Raw genomic sequence first — 17802 nt, 5'->3', positions numbered from 1 at the left:
TGATCCTAGTCAGATCATTGTAAGGTCAGAATTTTGAAGCTTGGAGTAAGTGTTACCTTTCTTCATTCAAATTTATTACGTAACTCTTACATATTCTAACCCTTCACAATATCCCTTTATTATTAGTCTCTATACCAAACTTTTGAACCACAAAATCTATTTTTCATTCATAAATACCTTATCAGTCAATCATAAATGAGTGATTAATCTTTAATTAAATTTTCAGAGAGCGGAGAGTTTATTTATGGAGAGAAAAAAAAACATTCAAATCACACTATTATGGTCCTATGGTACCTAAAACAAGAGAACACAACAGCCGTCATGATTTCAATCAAAATTTTTGAATGTGAAGAATGCCGTGACATTTTTAATGGTGATTTTTTAAATTTTTGAATAAATAGGGGGCCAAATTTAACCTGGAGCACCCTCTATGAAAAAAAATGTGTATCAGCTGCACAAACATTTTTAAAAAGTTGAGCTATTTCCATTTTTTGTATATGATGTCAAAAAGTTTTAGGCTAAATGAATGGTGTTTAGGGTGTTTTTCCTGCTCTCAAATGTAAAAATGGTCAATTTAGCCTGAGCAGTATGTAAGGGATAATCAAATTAAAATTCATCAGGCATACAGTTTAATAGATTTACGTCATTTTTATGATAATTATATTTTGTACAATGCACAAAACTAGAATAAATTGATTTCATTAAACATTTACAGTACATGACCCCATTATACCATAAAATATACTTTATAAACCACAGCATTGACATCTAACATCATAATTCACAAACATATTAGACAAAAAGTAGCCAAAAGTATTGAATTGCACATTTGATTATGATCACATCTACAGAAACGCTTCAGCAAAACCTTCACAACACCCTGTAAGAACTCAACATTTGTGTCTCATAAAGTGCATATAGTCATAGCTGCGTTATTCTCAGAATGGCTTGAAGGGATGAAAATCTAGGAAAAGGTTTTGGTGATAAAATATTTATAACCATGTTAGTGTAAGTAGGAATGTTGGGTTTAGGCTCTCTCACCCATCCAAAATTAAAAGCCATCTACAATCCGTTTGTAGTGGGAAGGCACAAACAAAAACAGACAGCAGCTGAATTTAATCACAGTTATGGACAAGGTCATGGGAACCAATTACAAGACATTAAGTAACTTAAAATTATTTCTTAAAATTTAACAGAGAAGAGAATGTCACACACAGTGTTTGCTTTAATATATCATTTTGTTAATTAATATGGTGATTTGCAACCTACTGTAAATGTGAAGTGATGTAATGACTACATTGCTTCTGTCATGTTTGTCTTGATTCCTGAAGTTTATATATGTATTGTTTTTTCTTTTAGAAATACTTTTCAAGGCTGTTTTTAATCGGTCTTGAACAAGAAACAAAATCAACATTGTAAGTGGGGCTTTACATAATTCCATACATATATACAATTACATATGAATATCAGCGAGATAAATGATTAAGTAACGTTAACCTCTCATTGCTAAGCTTTTTTTCTAGAGGGAATTACTCATGGCTCAGATGTCTTAATGACCCACAGCAAGCCCCTCCACAGTCGCTCACAGCAGGAAACTGATGGCAAACAGGCAAAGTAAGGAAGCAATCAATTCTATGTGAAGATGAGGACCTCTTGTGGCAAAGGAGATGACGTTCAATGTGCCATTCAACCATAAGCAGGAATTTGTAGTGGCGTTGCAGCATTCTAGAAGACATGGAGGTTGTGTTGAGGCTTTGCATGGGGTATGGCTAGTGCAGTTGGTGCAACCCGCTGTCCACTTAAACTTGGAATTGACAGTCTCCTTTTTCAGCTGCAAAAGCAATAGTGGGTAAGAGAGAACAGTGCAGGTCCTACAAGTGGTTAAAAGTCTAAATATGAGATGAGATTAGAACATTTTGATGAAATATGGTATTGTAGTACATCAACATTATATAGATGTGTTAAAGTGTGAATTTGTGTTAAGTTGTAGAACTTGGAGTATCTTATTGTTATTTTTGGCAGTTCTCACCTGGCAGTGTGGTTGTGAGGGGGAGCATGTTTTGAATTCCTCAAAATTTTTGTAGCAATCTGTGCCATCACATGTACCTGAATGGCATTTTTTTCCCTGAGAAAACAACATCAATGAAAAGATGACGCTAATCTCACACCAGGCCTTGCTCACGACATTTTGCAAACTGTTATACGGTTCTACACACCACCACCAACATTAATATTACAGGGAAGTGTTTAAAAGTCAACAATGTATACAAATATAAACAACTTTGCATATATATTTTTTTAAATACACATTGACAGCTGTCACAAAGAAAATGTGCAGCTGACCATCTAAGAAAAGGTGAAATGGAGATGAACTGAATTTAATGATACACACAAGCCTCTAGCCTCCTGCCCCCTCATATACATCCATTCCCATGCAAGCATAAACTCAAACACACACAAACCCTCTTGTTCTTACTTTGCTTGCTGTTGTTTGCGTGTTGGTCATAGTCGTTTTGGTGACTGTTGTGGTTTGTGTTGTTGTTGTTTTCATTGTTGTCGTTGTAATTACTGAGAGGATGTAAATAGAAAATAATAGAAAATAAGTAAGAAACAAGTAAGAAAATAGTAAAATATTAAAAACATCTTAAATTATTTGCAAGAACAATGTGGGGTAATTAATATAATAAATTAATTTATTAAGTACATTAACATATCAAGGAATATTATTGTTTTATTTATTTTTTATAGTCATGAAATGGGAATGTTAAAGATGTGAAAGATGGTTCTGTTTACCTGTTGTTGTTGTCATCATCATGGATGCAAAACTACTATTGAGGCAGCCAGTAGAATTGCAGCAGTTCACAGAGCAGTTAGTCTGCGAGGTGTTGAGGCAGCTATCAGCACAGGAGGCGCTGCAGCTAACAGTGTAGCACATGTCCGTCTGTCTAATCAGCTGGTACATTGCAGAGTGACACATTAGGAGACATTTCTTTAAGTGCCTCTGCTTTTCTTTCTTTCTGTAAAAGTCATTGACCATTACAATTAAATGTAACATTATACCGGACAATTACATTATGTAAACAATTAAAGTGTAAAGTTAATTTAGAAAAAAAGATTATTTTCCTTTACCTTTAGTAGTTACTCACAGATACCACTACATCCTTCAAATGCTCAGTTGCTTCTATGGATTACTGATATAGTAGGCTACATTGTATATTTTGCTGTATGTACACATAATTAAATACATAGACTGTAACGCATATTAGGTCAATTTATTTGTTAAGGGTAATGTGTCAGAGAGTTTTGTTTGATGACTCAAAAGGTTTGTGTCATTTGCCACCCTACCTGACAATATGCATCAGCAGCACATGAAGTGTCATTCTGACTGGTGTACATTGTGTAGCAGTCTGAGTAGTTACAGGTGAATGAGGGGCAGTATATCTGTGTTTGAGAGAAATAAAAGATGCCTGATAAAGATATGAGTATGAAAGGATGAAGAAGAAGGAGTGATAAGGGAAAGACGCAAATATAACAAACTCTCAAGTAAGGTGGACTTGCCATGCTCATTGAGGTAGAATTTGACATAGTGGTTCCATTCATACCAGGCATGCCTACTGAGCCAAAAAGATGGATGTCATGATCAAGGATAGGAAAAGACAGAGAAATAACAATAGCTTTCTTTTATACACATCGGAAAACAAACTCTGGATGTCAGTGGAAACATCATATTATTTGGTTCTAAGAAAACATACCGGTGGAGCTTCCTGAGTATGATGACTTACTGGTGGACAGTGAGGGTAAGGGACCAGAACCTGATGTCTTGGAGGATGATGAACTGGTCCAACTTGAGCCCGCCATGGTGGTGCTGGACTGGATCATGGCTGTTGAACTAGCTGTGGGGGAGGCAGAGGTGGTTCCTGTATTAGTAGTACTGATTGAACTAGGATAGATGATAGAAGCTGAAGGTGTAGAATTGGCAGTGGTTGTTGTGCTGGTGCCAGACTGTGTGGTGGTTGCTGACCCTCCGGAGGTGGTTGTGGGGGACTGGATAGTTGTGGATGCTATGCCTCTGGAGGTGGTAGTGGTTGTAGGGGACTGCGTGATGGTGGTGGATACTGGGCCTCCAGAGGTGGTGGTGATGGTGGTTGCTGTGCCTGCAGAGGTAGTAGTGGTAGTGGGGGACTGGGTGACAGTGGTGGTTCCTGAGCCTCCGGAGGTGGTTGTGGCGGACTGGGCAGTGGTTGTTACTATGCCTCCGGGGGTGGTAGTGGAGAATGACTGGGGGGTGGTGGTAGCTATGCCTCCAGAGGTTGTAGTGGTTGTAGGGGACTGGGTGGCAGTGGTGGATGCTGAGCCTCCGGAGGTGGTAGTAGTTGTGGGGGACTGAGTGGTGGTGGATACTATGCCTCCAGATGTGGTAGTGGTTGTGGGGGACTGGGTAGTGGTGGTGGATACTATGCCTCCGGAGGTGGTAGTGGTTGTGGATGCTGAGCCTCCGGAGGTGGTAGTAGTTGTGGGGGACTGAGTGGTGGTGGATACTATGCCTGTGGAGATGGTAGTGGTTGTGGGGGACTGGGTAGTGGTGGTGGATATTATGCCTCCGGAGGTGGTAGTGGTTGTGGATGCTGAGCCTCCGGAGGTGGTAGTAGTTGTGGGGGACTGAGTGGTGGTGGATGCTATGCCTGCGGAGGTGGTAGTGGTTGTGGGGGACTGGGTGGTGGTGGATGCTGAGCCTCCAGAGGTGGTAGTAGTTGTGGGGGACTGGGTGGTGGTGGATACTATGCCTCCGGAAGTGGTAGTGGTTGTGGGGAACTGGGTGGTGGTGGATACTATGCCTCCGGAGGTGGTAGTGGTTGTGGGGGACTGAGTGGTGGTGGATACTATGCCTGCGGAGATGGTAGTGGTTGTGGGGGACTGGGTGGTGGTGGATGCTGAGCCTCCAGAGGTGGTAGTAGTTGTGGGGGACTGGGTGGTGGTAGATACTATGCCTCCGGAGGTGGTAGTGGTTGTGGGGGACTGATTACTGGTGGTGGATACTGAGCCCCCGGAGGCAGTGGTGGTTGGAGGGGACTGGGTACTCATGGTGGTTGCTGTGCCTCCGGAGGTGGTTGTAGGGGTCTGGGTGGCGGTTACTATACCTCCAGAGGTGGCAGTGGACTGGAACTGGGTGGTGGTGGTCATTGCTGTACCTCCAGTGGTGCCGGTGGTGGGGGACTGGGTATTGGCTGAAGTTGTTGTGGCTGGAGAGATGGTAGAGATGGAGGGCTGGGCGGTGGTGCTGGTTGCCTGGCTTCCAGATGTGGTGATGGGGGGCTGGGTGGTAGAAGTTGCTGTGGCTCCAGAGGTGGGGGGCTGGCTAGTGGTCATGGTTTCTGTGCCTCCAGATGTCATGGTCATGGGGGACTGGGTGATGGTGCTGAGCAGTGTTGTGGCTCCAGAGGGGTTGGTGGTGGGTGATGGGGAACTTTGACCTGACACTAATACTGATGGCAGAAGAAGTCCTAATAGGAGGAGGCGGAAGATACCTGTGCAGCCTGGCATTTTGGGAAACATAATAGAAAAGTATGTATTTTAGTGTATGGAAACCAGAACATAGAAAATGATGAACATTGTATCATGATCGACATTATGATTATCATATTTTATTCATGTGTTATGATTATGATTATGATTGTTAATATGCTCGTCTGCCTATGTCAAAAAATGGTTCTAATCAGTATTGCTTAGCTGTTTTTGTTGCTTTGTGTTGCTTGCATGGCTACATGTATGAAATAGTGGATATTATTGTTGTATTATTATACTAATGTTTTGCTGTTTCCTGTTGCTCTATGTGGTTTTTGCATTGTCTTGAGAATACTTTTTTTTGTTGCTATTGCTGTCTTTATGGCGTGTTGTTGTCTTTTATATGTAATTTTTGAGCATCACTTCATTGGTTTCAGAACATCTCACCACAGGACTGCAGTTGAAAATGTGCCAGCTGGCAAATGTTGATGAATCTGCATTGTCCTTATGAATAAATAAATAAAATTAAGTGAAATTAAAGTTTATACAGGCCCTGACTTGGCACAACTATGAAGTTTACATTTGTGGTTGTGGGTGAAATATCATGACAACTATTGGATGAATTGCCATGAAATGGTACAGATATCTATGTTTCCCTCAGGAAGAATTGTAATGACTTTGGTGACACCATAACTTTTCATCTACCGCTATCATCAGGTCAGAATTTTAATCTGTCCAACACTTTTGTTTATTTACACTTTTGCTACATTAAGATGATGAACACCTCATACCTGCTAAAAATCATGTGAGCTTTGTCATTGTAAGTATATTTTTCATTTAACTCAACACATCACTGTGCCTAAGTACAGCCTAACAGAGCTGTTAGTGTGACTCCAAGTCTTGTTCTCCACAATGTAACAAGTGAAGAAAAATAAAATAAAATTCAAGCATCAGCATCATGAATATGTAAAATAATGTGTATGTTGGTTAGTTACACATAAAAATAAATGAAAAAAGAGAACAACAAAGAAATAGATGAAACAGACAGAATCTATGCTTATGTATGTGTGTGTAGCCACATGTGTAGCACTGGTGCATAGTAACCATGCCAACATACATGTGTAATCTTTTAATTCATGAGAGAGCTACAGTACAACATCTTTTCTTTTGGGACAGGGACAGTAGTGTCCCAGAGTTTCTGTAGATCTATCATTTATTTCTTGATAAACACTCAATACGTGCCTATGAATTTTAATCTTACAATACATATGTACACAGCACAAAATATACATTTTACAGTATATTTGATTAACGTAAGATGTTTTGGATAGAAAACATTAATCACCAGTCATGTTTTTATGAGGCACCAGCCACGAGACCTCTTGAAGTGTACATGCAAGCTGCTTTACACCTGAATACAGCTGAAACACGATTATGTAAATGTTTGTCAGACTAGGCTGATGGAGATAACAATACTGATTTTATACTATACCTTAAGTAAACATGTGTGACCAGTGACATTGCTTTCAAAAAGCAAACACACATTCATACCTTTGTCTATTATAAAAGTGGTGGAGGCCATTATCACATTAGCAGAAAGGCAGAATTCTTTGTCCAGCCTGTAATGACACAATATCTGTTAAAATCCTGGTAAGGGAAACATAAAACATACACTTAAAATGAATGAACATCTGCCAGATGTTGTTCGATAATGTCCACAATGTTTTGCAGAGACATATCGATGTCTGTAAATATGTTTTGATAAAGCGACCTTCATTCAGCATCTTTGCTTGCAGAATAAACTGGGGTAGAACAAACTTAATTTGTTTGCTGAAAAAGGTCTAAATGGTGAATGGTAATGTGGGCATAATTCATACTGTTTACCCATGCTAATAGCTCTCTGAATTACAGCCCTGCTCTTTCATTGTAATCCACCTGGGCAGTTCTTTTGATCTGTGAGAGCTAAGTCATCTTTGGTCTCCTCTTTTTACAATCCTCAAATTGTCCTGGTGAAACTGATATCATAATTGTTTGGTTGAGTCACAGTAGAAACTGAAAAATTCAAGATTTAAAGCTTTATTTTTTTGCACTTCATTTTCACATTTTTACACACAGTTTCTCTCATTTGTGACACCTAGAACAAAAGCCTCGGTTAAAACATTTAAAGTTTAAATATGATTAGCAATTTATAGCAGTAGTCAACCCATCATGAGATCATTCCTGCTAAGATTAGTTCTGTGTACTGACTCACAATTATATCATAAGTGTCTCTGTTTGCATGAGTTTATCAGTGAGCACAATTAAAATGTGTTTGTTCCTCTGTCAGTTCCCTTGGGAGAACCACTAAGTGGCATGACTTGTTTTTTCCCATCTCCCTTGGATCTCAGCATGGCCTCCTATGGGCTCTACACCCTGGAAACTGAGTGACAACATGTTGGCATCCAAATCAAAATGCAGAATTAATTGGAGAAAAGTCCGTATTTCTTAAATGATATTACATTTTATGTAGGCTGTATCAAGGGATTTGTTCTGCTGCTAAACTGTCATGCTGTAAATCATACTCCCTGTTGGCCTAACCCCTCCTTGCATAAACTCACTATGTCCATTTTCATAATGTTGTGCTGGTGAATTGTGCCCAAGATTTAATTATAGTACTAGTTAAATGATGACAGAAACAACCCTCAACAGTATCAGTTGCTGTAAATATTACAACACTTCAAAAGAGACAGTATCTTCATTAGAGAATATTCTTATGAATGTAATGTGATTAATAGTGTCTGTATGTTTCTGGTAATGAGTAGACGCCTTGAACAGGAAACCTGTCAATATTTTGCAAAGCATTTTATAATCAGAAATATGGCTCAATAAATAGTTTTTGTTATCAATCTGGATCAATCTATCAATCTATACAGATAGTATAGAGAAAAATATGATAAATGAGAAGATAATTTAAGAAATTTTCAGATTTATTCTCAGATTTATGTAAATAGTATTTCATCAGATGATTAAACAAATGTGTTCATATGCATCCAAATAGTTGTTAGTGATTGACTTGTCCAAAATAGAACATAATAATATTGCATAGATAGACTAACTTTTGCAACAGAACCGTCAAAACATGACAGATATCACACCATTCCCCTACTGTATAATTTGCTGGCTACAATGATACTACTGTTACTGCATCCCCCTGTAATTCCATGTGCACACATTTCAACTCTCTCTATAGGTAAATTTAAATCATGAACACTAAATTCACCATTAAAAAATAAATTTTGTTTCTATTCAAGTCCACTCACCTGTGGTGCAATTTGCAGGGTTTTTCGTCAGCTGTGATTGAAGTGAATGAGCTCTCTTTCTCCAACGTTCCCTTTCTCTATTGGTCTTTGTCACCTCCCCCCTTTGCTTCCTCCTGACAGCACTGTAGTGGCAACATAACAAGTGGAAACTCTCACCTGCACAGCTATATTTGTGTGAGAGGAGGAGACTGCTGTTGCTGGGTGGATTACAAGATGCAAAGTGGCAGTGACACCAGGAATACACCAATTTGGTTATCAGTATTAATTAAACCTTCAGTTCTGATGTATACAGTACATAGTTTTGAGGTGGATCTGGTTGACCTGAGAATGATCAGTTAAACACTCAGATATGCAATTGCAGAACATTTCAGAAAATTGCACCATATGTCAGCTTGTGTTTCATGTGAGTATATTGTGATCTCTGATTATATACAAAAAACAATTGGACAGACAAATAAATACTTGAATCACCTTTACTACATTCAGCTTTCAAAATATCTTTCAATACTTCTCCCATGTGTGTCAGTTCACCATAAAAGAAGATATTACATTACAATGTCTTGCAGTATTGGGTTGCTTTGATGAAAGTTAGCAAAAACTGTGCACCCAGCAATTAAAGATTTACTAAAATAACTCAGTGGATTAAGCCTTTTCTTGCCTATAAGGGTACAGGTGAAATTTCTATGCCTAGTGGGGAGATTGTATATGGAACCTCTTGGTTTCTGTGCAACACAATGTGAAATCAGACCCCCTCTCTCCGCCAGCCATGAAGCCACCACAGACTACAATCACCTCTTTGTGGTCGAAAGAACGTAGAATTCTTTGGGCACAACACAAAAGGCACCTGCGCAATTCAGGTGACAGAAGTCCTTCCTTTTTCATTGCAGCTACATGAAACACACAAAATTCTGTCTGCTATGTATGGCTTATTTCAGTCATCATTATTAAAAAATACACAGGAGTTTGAGAGTTATTTCTAAAAGTCTGTGTGTGGTAAATCAAATCTGCATTTGAATTTTATTTGTAATATCATATAATAATGGAATTCTCTGAAGGGATTGTATTAGCTGTTATTAGGAAACACTTAAATGTGATAAATGACGCAAAGACTGTGAATATATAACAGGTGGCAAAAAAGGGTAGTAAACAAAATTCACTGAGAATTCCTGGCTATGCCTGTGCTGGTCATCCTGTTTTATTTCAATCAAATAGATACAAAGTCTCTACTTGTTTGATAAAAGACAAGATAACGGATGGATGGAAAATTTGCACATGTACACATACAGGCATACAAACACACACAAACTCATCATTTGCATTCCTTTTACGTATAGTTTTGTCTGAAACCTGTGACGTGTCAGGGTATTAGTCAAATTAGTGACTAAGTAGCTTAGATAACTGAAGCATCATTGATATTATCCAAACTTGGGATTTTAGAATTATTGTATGGTTGGTTTGGTTTGCATTTCCTGGTTTTACCTGAGTTGCCTGCTTATTTTACTTTATTTTATTTTAGTTTTTAATTTCATATTTATAATTTTTAACTTTTAATTTTGCATTTTACTCCCTTTGTGTTTTATAATGTGTGTTGTTATGTACTGGCTCATGTTTCACCTGAATGCCCAGCTTTACTTAGAAACCAAAGACTTATGTACTGTGTAATCAATCAGATGATCAACTGGGAAAAATGTACTGAACTTGACAGAAACAGAATATAATATTCATAAGTATGTTTTAATTAGTGTATAATCACCTGAAAATAAGACTTGTTGTGTTTTCGTTACCTTAGAATGAGCCCTTCATATCTACATAGGACACTTCTCAAATCTTACTGTGTAATGATTATAGATCTTCTGCACTAATGAAATATATACTACAAATTTCATATCCCTGCTATCCATTGTGCATTTCATAATTTTTTGCTCCTCATTTTACAATAGCCTATGATTGCAATAATCTTAACTGTGCAAAAAATTGTTCATCTTCAATCCAGTGCCACCGTTTTGTTCCATAGAGCTTCCAACATTTTTTCAGGAAACAAATGGCATTCAAAACGCCTATGAATGAAAGATTTGCATTTCCTGGAAAGTTTGTCTATAAACATTCAACAAAGGCTACAGTGTCTAGACACAACAAAATAAAACAGTATTATTGAAATTAGCCCTTTAGTATAAACATGGCAGGAGCTGTACATGGAAGAACAGTCACATATTATACGTCAGTATGACCTTTTGCTCTTATGTTTAGATCCACATCAGATAAAGATTGAACAAACTAGTAGCTCTGTTTGTGTTTATATAATAGCAAGATTTTGTTGGACAAATTCCAAAAGTCATTTTAATATGTGGTTGCAATCCTTTGCACGTAGTGACAGGCTACAACACACAGACATCAGTAGACACTTCTTCACTTGTGATGCTCTGCCAGGCCATAAGAAACTCCTTGCTTGCCTTGTCTGTATGTCTCTGAAAATTGTGGGACTTTGTATAAAAGAGCTACAATTTCTACAAGGTTCATCAATTGTTAAACACCCTCAAACACACTTAACCTCTTTGATTCTGCTACACACACCACTATTTCAATCTTCATGTTATTTGTCCAAACATTGTTCAAACTCGGTGAAAATTATTTTAAATTCTGGTGAAGATTCCAAAGATTTTAAAGATACTAAAGAAGTGTAGAGATAAATTATGCACAAGACATCTAATATTTCCATAAGAAACATAAAGTCTTATATGTTAGGTTGCCCCAGCTTTTACAATTTGAGAAATAGAGTAATTAATATGATATGATAAATCCGAGCACTGTTAAATTTGAAAAATATTCAACACAAAGAATATCAAAGAGTTAAACAATCTTGCTAAGTTTCATATTTACCTTTGTTTTACTTACTTACTTTTGCTTTCTTTTTGCTTCTTTGCTCAGGTGTATATTTGTTTATTTACTCATCATTTTCGTCTTTATTGCATTGTATTTGACCTTTACTGAGTGACAAGTGTTCATGTCCTTATATATGTTCATATGTCTATAACCATATAAATCCTTTAGGGGTCATTGTGGAAAATAGAAAAGACTGAAGTCCCTTGGGTTTTAATATTTCACTCAGTGTAAACAACAAAGTATGAGGTAAATTTTAGGGGAAATCAATAATTTAATCAAGTGTCCGGCTGAAAGTCAGCATTTGAATCTTGTTTCATTTAAAATCAAATGTGTTTTTTATGCGTCCACTTAAAAACAATTTTTTTTTTTTTTTACTTCTTCGGCTCCTACAGTTGAAGGTGTCAAAAGACAGACAGAACAGATGGATACTGACACAGAATCCTCCGTCCTTCAACAGTTGCATTGCATGTGGAGGCTTATTCACATTGTTTATAGATAAGGCTCAGTGGACCAAATTAAGCACCCTGGATGCAACTGGACTGTGTGACTGCATGACTAAGAAGATTAGATAAGATTTACCTACCCAGCAGTCGTCAGCAGCACTGCTCACACAGACTTGGTGCATAGCAACAGGTCAGCGAGCCTTGTGCGCTACGTTAGCATTCACCGTGGACTAGGACAGAGGCCCATTTAGCAGAAATGGGAGCTACCGTTTCCTCATGACCTCGCCTGGGATTGTTTCCTCCCATCCTTCAGCCGAGCTTCTGGCAAAGGTCAGTGTCCAGCTCTGTCTGTGCAATTTCCACTAGTAGATTTTGATGTTTTATGTGTGTTTATTTATGAAGTCATAAAACTGAAAGCCTTCTTTGAAGTCATGAGACCACAGTTCAGTACAACTAGAGTCATCAGTTCACCCTAATGTGAAGATTTATTATAACTTCAACAGGATTACCTTATTCCTTTTTGAGCTGTATTAGATATATCACATTGATATTCATTCATTCCCCAGTCAGAATACCACAATGTGAGGTGAACATGCTACAACATGACCGCATATATCCTGTGGACTGTATTTACATGGACGTTCAAGGGGATACTGTGCACCTGCAGGTTCCTTTGGGTGAGAGAATGATCAGTTATCTGTTAAATTTGTATTGAAACTGGGAATTGTGATCTTCAATGTTTTGATAAGGGTGGATATATATATGGCAATTTCTTTTTTTTTTGCATTGCAGATATGCCCATACAATGCAATCAAATTCTTGCCACGGGAACAACACATTACAGAGGAAAGAGGCCGCAAACTGAAACAACTAGTCGGTAAGGAACTCATTAAATCAATGAAAAAAATTGACAAATAAAATATTTGTCTTCAATTGGAAATACTTTATACATCTGGCTTCAATTTATTCAGAGAGGCTGGTGTGTTGTAGCTCCACAACTCCACCTTAATTTTCTTTGTTTGTCAGGTGTGGAAAGTAAAGTGGTTGCAGCCATACCTGGTAGCCCTGACCGTACAACTGTCCTTCATAAAAGACTGACCAAAACTGAGAAAGACATACTGTCGCTTAAGACCAGGATTGCGTGTGACAGAGCATCATGGGAACGGAGGTTTGCAGAGCTGCAAAAAAAACAGGAAGAGCTATGCAATCAGGTGTGTCTGTGAATGTGCGTGAGTGTGTTTGAGGTTGTGTCTATGACTTCATCAATGACAACTTGTCTCCTCTTTTTTCCCTCAGATGGCCTCTGAGGCTGGAGTATTAGTGAAAGTGGGCAGCTTTAATGACCAAGGAGAGTCAGGAGTGGACAATGGAGAAGTATATCAGGAGTGCTCGAGTAAATGTCACACACACTCATTTCATTGCATTAACACTTTTTTTAAATGCAAACATGCCTTTGAATTCAATAATTATGTCAACTTTTATGCTAAAATTAGATCGCAATCTCTCACGACTGATGTACCAACACAGAGGGTCTGTCGTGTCATCAAGAGGTGACACTTACGCGAGCAGTTTGTCAGGCAGCCAGTTGTCCTTGTCATCGGCACTGAGCTCACGACCTTCCTCCTCCTCATCTTCAGCCGCAAGGTGCAGCTCATAATCTTTAGTGGTTTACAGATTTAGTTAACAGTGCTTACTATTTTACGTTTTTTTTTTAAATGAAATAAGTGCAAAAAAACATGCTCTATACATGATGTTACATGTCACAGATGTTTCTAATGTTGCCTGTTAAAGTACCATAAAATAGCAGATCAAGTCTGTTTGTTGTAAAACTCGGCAACTCACAGCAAAATGATCTAGATGGATAAATAGCACGACAGGTATGAGGAAAAATATGTATTTTTGACTTTGGGGTGAACTGTCCCTTTAAGTACAATTTTTAATTTGAATTTAAATACTTTGTATTTATACTCCACTACATTTTGGAGGGAAATATTGTACTTTTTACTTCACAGCTATAGTTACTAGCTACTTTCCAAAACAATATTTTATACATAAAACATGTGATCGTCTTTTTAAAATAACTACAAAATATCATTATTATAGATCAGACTACCTATCAGTATAAATTATCAAGATTAACGCCATGTTGACATCTTTAAAATGCTGTGTACATGTACATGTCAATCAATCAGTATTAATATTTCAGTAACATATTTATGATCAATTTAACACTCTAAATGGGCACAGTTTGCATAATAAGTACTTTTACTTTAAATACATTTTGCTGTCAATACTTCTCTAAAGTAAAAGATCTCATTACTTCTTCCACCACTGATATTACTGTCTGACTGAACCCTCTCTTCCCCCAGTGTGAGATCATGGAGGACCACATCTCAAGGGCATCACCGAGTTTTTGTTCCCCACTCCCCCATGGACCTGCAGCTGGGTCACAGGGTCAGAATCATGCTGCCATCTGGACGGATCAGCACGGGAACTATTCGTTTCCTGGGCCACCTGCAGGGGGAGGCAGATCTCCACCTTGGGGTTGAACTGCAGACACCTGATCATGGATTGCATGATGGCAGCCACAGGGGATACACATACTTCGAATGGTAACTAATCTCATATTGTTTACTGTGTGAACAACATGGGTAACATGTAGCTTCTTAACAGTGGTGGAAGACGTACTGAGATCTCTTACTTAAGTAAAAGTTACAATACCACAGTATAAAAATACTCAATTACAACTACTAAAAGTCTTGCATTAAAAATATTACTTAAGTATAAGTATAAAGTATTAGTTGCAAATGACCCACTCTGTGTTATATTTATTATATATATTGTATATAGCGTTTGTGAAAAGTATTATACACTCTTGGAATTTGTCATGTTTTGTTGTCTTAAAACATTGAATCAAAGAGGATTTAATGTGGATTTATTAGAAGAAAAGACCCTTTAATGTCAAGATGAAAACAGATCTCTTTAGAAGTGATCTAATTTTGTCACAAATATAAAAAAATATAAAATGCATCATCTGTTTTATGTGTAAAATATTGATCGGAAAAGTAACTAGTAACTACAGCTGTGAAATAAATGTAGTGGAGTGGAAGTATAAAGTAGCATAAAATGGAAACACTCAAGTAAGGTAAAAATACCTCAAAACTGTACTTATACAGTACTTGAATAAATGTACTTATTTACATTCTTCCACTGCTCTTAATGTGTCAGTATGTGCAACCTGACATTCAGTGCTGCACTGGGATTCTATTGCAACCACTATCAGTCACCCAATGGTGCTTTACTGGGATAATCTCACTTCTTTTTTGAAACCGCAATTCAGTTACTTTTTAAGAACTTTTAAAATGTGTTTTCAGTGCATATTTATCAGAAGTTACTTCCAATCATAAATCACATTGCAGATTTACACAGTACATTAACACATTCACTTTTAATCTTCTGACAGCAACTGATGGTCTCTGCAATCCATCTATTATTGAAATATCAATCAATCAATCAATCAATCAATTTTTATTTATATAGCGCCAAATCACAACAAAAGTCATCTCAGGGCACTTTTCACATAGAGCAGGTCTAGACCGAACTCTTTAACCTAAAAATATGATCCCCAAAGCTCAGGTTAAATACATAAAATTACATTTTAGTGTCTGAATGAAGGCATTACACTCTGGTCTTTATGTATTTAACGACAGCCTCTGGACATACTTCAGTAAATCCTGTGCACTTAGTGGCTGAGCTGAATATGCAAATTTCAGGCTGAGGGCAACTTGTGAGGCTCAAATTACACCATTTGACATGAGGCGTGAACTTTGGGCATGAAGTGTGAACTCATTTGCCTGCACCCTTGACAAATTTGACTCATTGTTGTAGGAAACAGGGCTTCAGTATAGTCTTTTCTTCAAGCGGAGAAATACAATATGCACATGAACTACCCAACACTTGTGAACATGTGTACACTTTAATTTTAGGAGGAGGTGATTTAAATTAACTTCAGACATACCCATGATGTTGATTTATTGTTATTTCTGTTTCTGTTCTGTGCAGCAAGCCTGGCTATGGTGCCTTCGTACCATTCCACAAACTACTGATGGCCTGGGAATGACAAAAATACAGACCAGATCATGCAGACCTGCCCAATTGGATGCACTGAATATAGGACCAACTGAACGCAGAACAGTACTATAGTCATAGATCTGATACCTTGTTAAAATGAGGTAAATCTTTGTGTCAAAGTACATACATAAAAATGAAAAAAAAGTATGTCATGAGTGTCTTGTCTGTGCGGAGACATAAATCTGTATTATTAACAATAAAACACCATTTCAACAAACTTCGTTCCAACTTGATTACATTCTGACATTGCAGAGGGCACTGTGTGAGGCTTTTGGGACAATGTTATAGTTGTTGGTAAAGTGCTGTTCTTTTTCTAAGTTGGTTGATTTACAAGTCTTTAAGTGTCTCAGTCTTAAAGTGAAATAAGTAGAAGGAATTCAAGATCAAAGTCAAAACAGCCATAATGGCAAAAAAACTTGCAGAAACTATAAAAAACCTGTTGAGCACTGAAAACATTTTTCTTGCTTTGAGTGACAGTCAGATCTTTGCCTGAAGGGATTTTTAATCAAGCAAATGTAAAGTGACAAGGCCATTTCAAGACATCCTCATGTTTAACACATGTCAAACATACTATGATCCAAAGGTCAGATGATGATGGGCTCTATCTTGCCCTTTCACTGACAAATTGTCTTCATATGAGAATAAAGCAACTGCAATATTGCCAGCTGTGCTTGACAAATTATCATGAAAAACCACAGTAGCCTCAGAGTTCCTAACATGCTGACAGAATGTGGAAGTGTTGTGATCAGAGATACATTTAGCAAAACCATAAACCTTTTATTTAATTACTCCTGTGTTTTACAAGTCAGTTAAAATAGTGTGAGACAACATACAGAAGCAATCCTATCACCCCCCCCTAGTCGTTTTAAATTCCAAAGTATTCTAATGTCTGAAAATTGTATAACCTTAACTGAAGTTTCCCACTCTTGCTGGTAATGGCTGTGTGAATGTATACCTTAACTACTATTGTGGCTTCCTCTGGATAGTGTGCATAGATCACATTTCTAAAATAGCCCAAACAGGTGAGCGACAGTGAAAAGTAGGCCATTGCTCCTCAGAGGAAACGAAGAAAGAACATGTTAGATATTATCTGCAACTAAACTTACTTTAAAAGTACTTAAGTAATGATTGAAAGTACAGATCATAGAATTGTCATAGGGTGAGAGAAGTAGAGCGAGCAGGGGTCAAAGATATGCTTGGTTTCTTAGTAGTCTCAGCTCAGTCCAGAATTGAGGAAGAAGTGGGTTGTAGAAGGAAGTTATGTTGTTTTCTTTTCCATCAAAGTACGAAAATTCTCTGACAAAAATATTCACGGATCAGTTAAAACATCATTTTGGAAAATTAGGCTGTCATCCAACAGTCACTCCAGAATAGCTTGTTCAACTGACATCAGTCACTTAAGCATGCAGACACACTTGCACTTACATACTATACACACATACACACACACACACACACACACACACACACACGTACACACATGGGTTGACCTTTTCCCTCACACACTAGAAAAACAAAATGAGTTTCTGGTTTGTTTGAGCCTGCAA

At 37.7% G+C, this 17802-nt stretch overlaps 2 protein-coding genes across 2 annotated transcripts; one reads left to right on the top strand and one right to left on the bottom strand.

Annotated features, from left to right (window-relative positions):
• Positions 1-325: 325 nt before the first annotated feature.
• LOC137191107 (mucin-21) lies at positions 326-8913 on the bottom strand. The gene is made up of 8 exons (XM_067600939.1): positions 8802-8913; positions 7054-7121; positions 3783-5534; positions 3346-3614; positions 2794-2953; positions 2477-2568; positions 2030-2125; positions 326-1831 (listed from the first exon to the last, which is right to left on the bottom strand). Exons 2-8 carry the CDS (start codon positions 7082-7084, stop codon positions 1583-1585), a joined length of 2649 nt encoding a protein of 882 aa, XP_067457040.1. The 5' UTR covers positions 7085-7121; positions 8802-8913; the 3' UTR covers positions 326-1582.
• Positions 8914-11944: 3031 nt separating this feature from the next.
• LOC137190580 (uncharacterized) lies at positions 11945-16472 on the top strand. The gene is made up of 8 exons (XM_067600124.1): positions 11945-12454; positions 12691-12801; positions 12917-13001; positions 13151-13335; positions 13421-13517; positions 13618-13768; positions 14494-14736; positions 16187-16472. Exons 2-8 carry the CDS (start codon positions 12727-12729, stop codon positions 16242-16244), a joined length of 894 nt encoding a protein of 297 aa, XP_067456225.1. The 5' UTR covers positions 11945-12454; positions 12691-12726; the 3' UTR covers positions 16245-16472.
• Positions 16473-17802: the final 1330 nt, after the last annotated feature.

The sequence above is a fragment of the Thunnus thynnus genome, chromosome 10 (genome assembly GCF_963924715.1).
Source record: "Thunnus thynnus chromosome 10, fThuThy2.1, whole genome shotgun sequence".
Classification (NCBI taxonomy): Eukaryota; Metazoa; Chordata; class Actinopteri; order Scombriformes; family Scombridae; genus Thunnus; species Thunnus thynnus.
The sequence above is the reverse complement of the archived record's forward strand: the minus strand, read 5'-3'. Positions and strand labels throughout refer to the sequence as shown.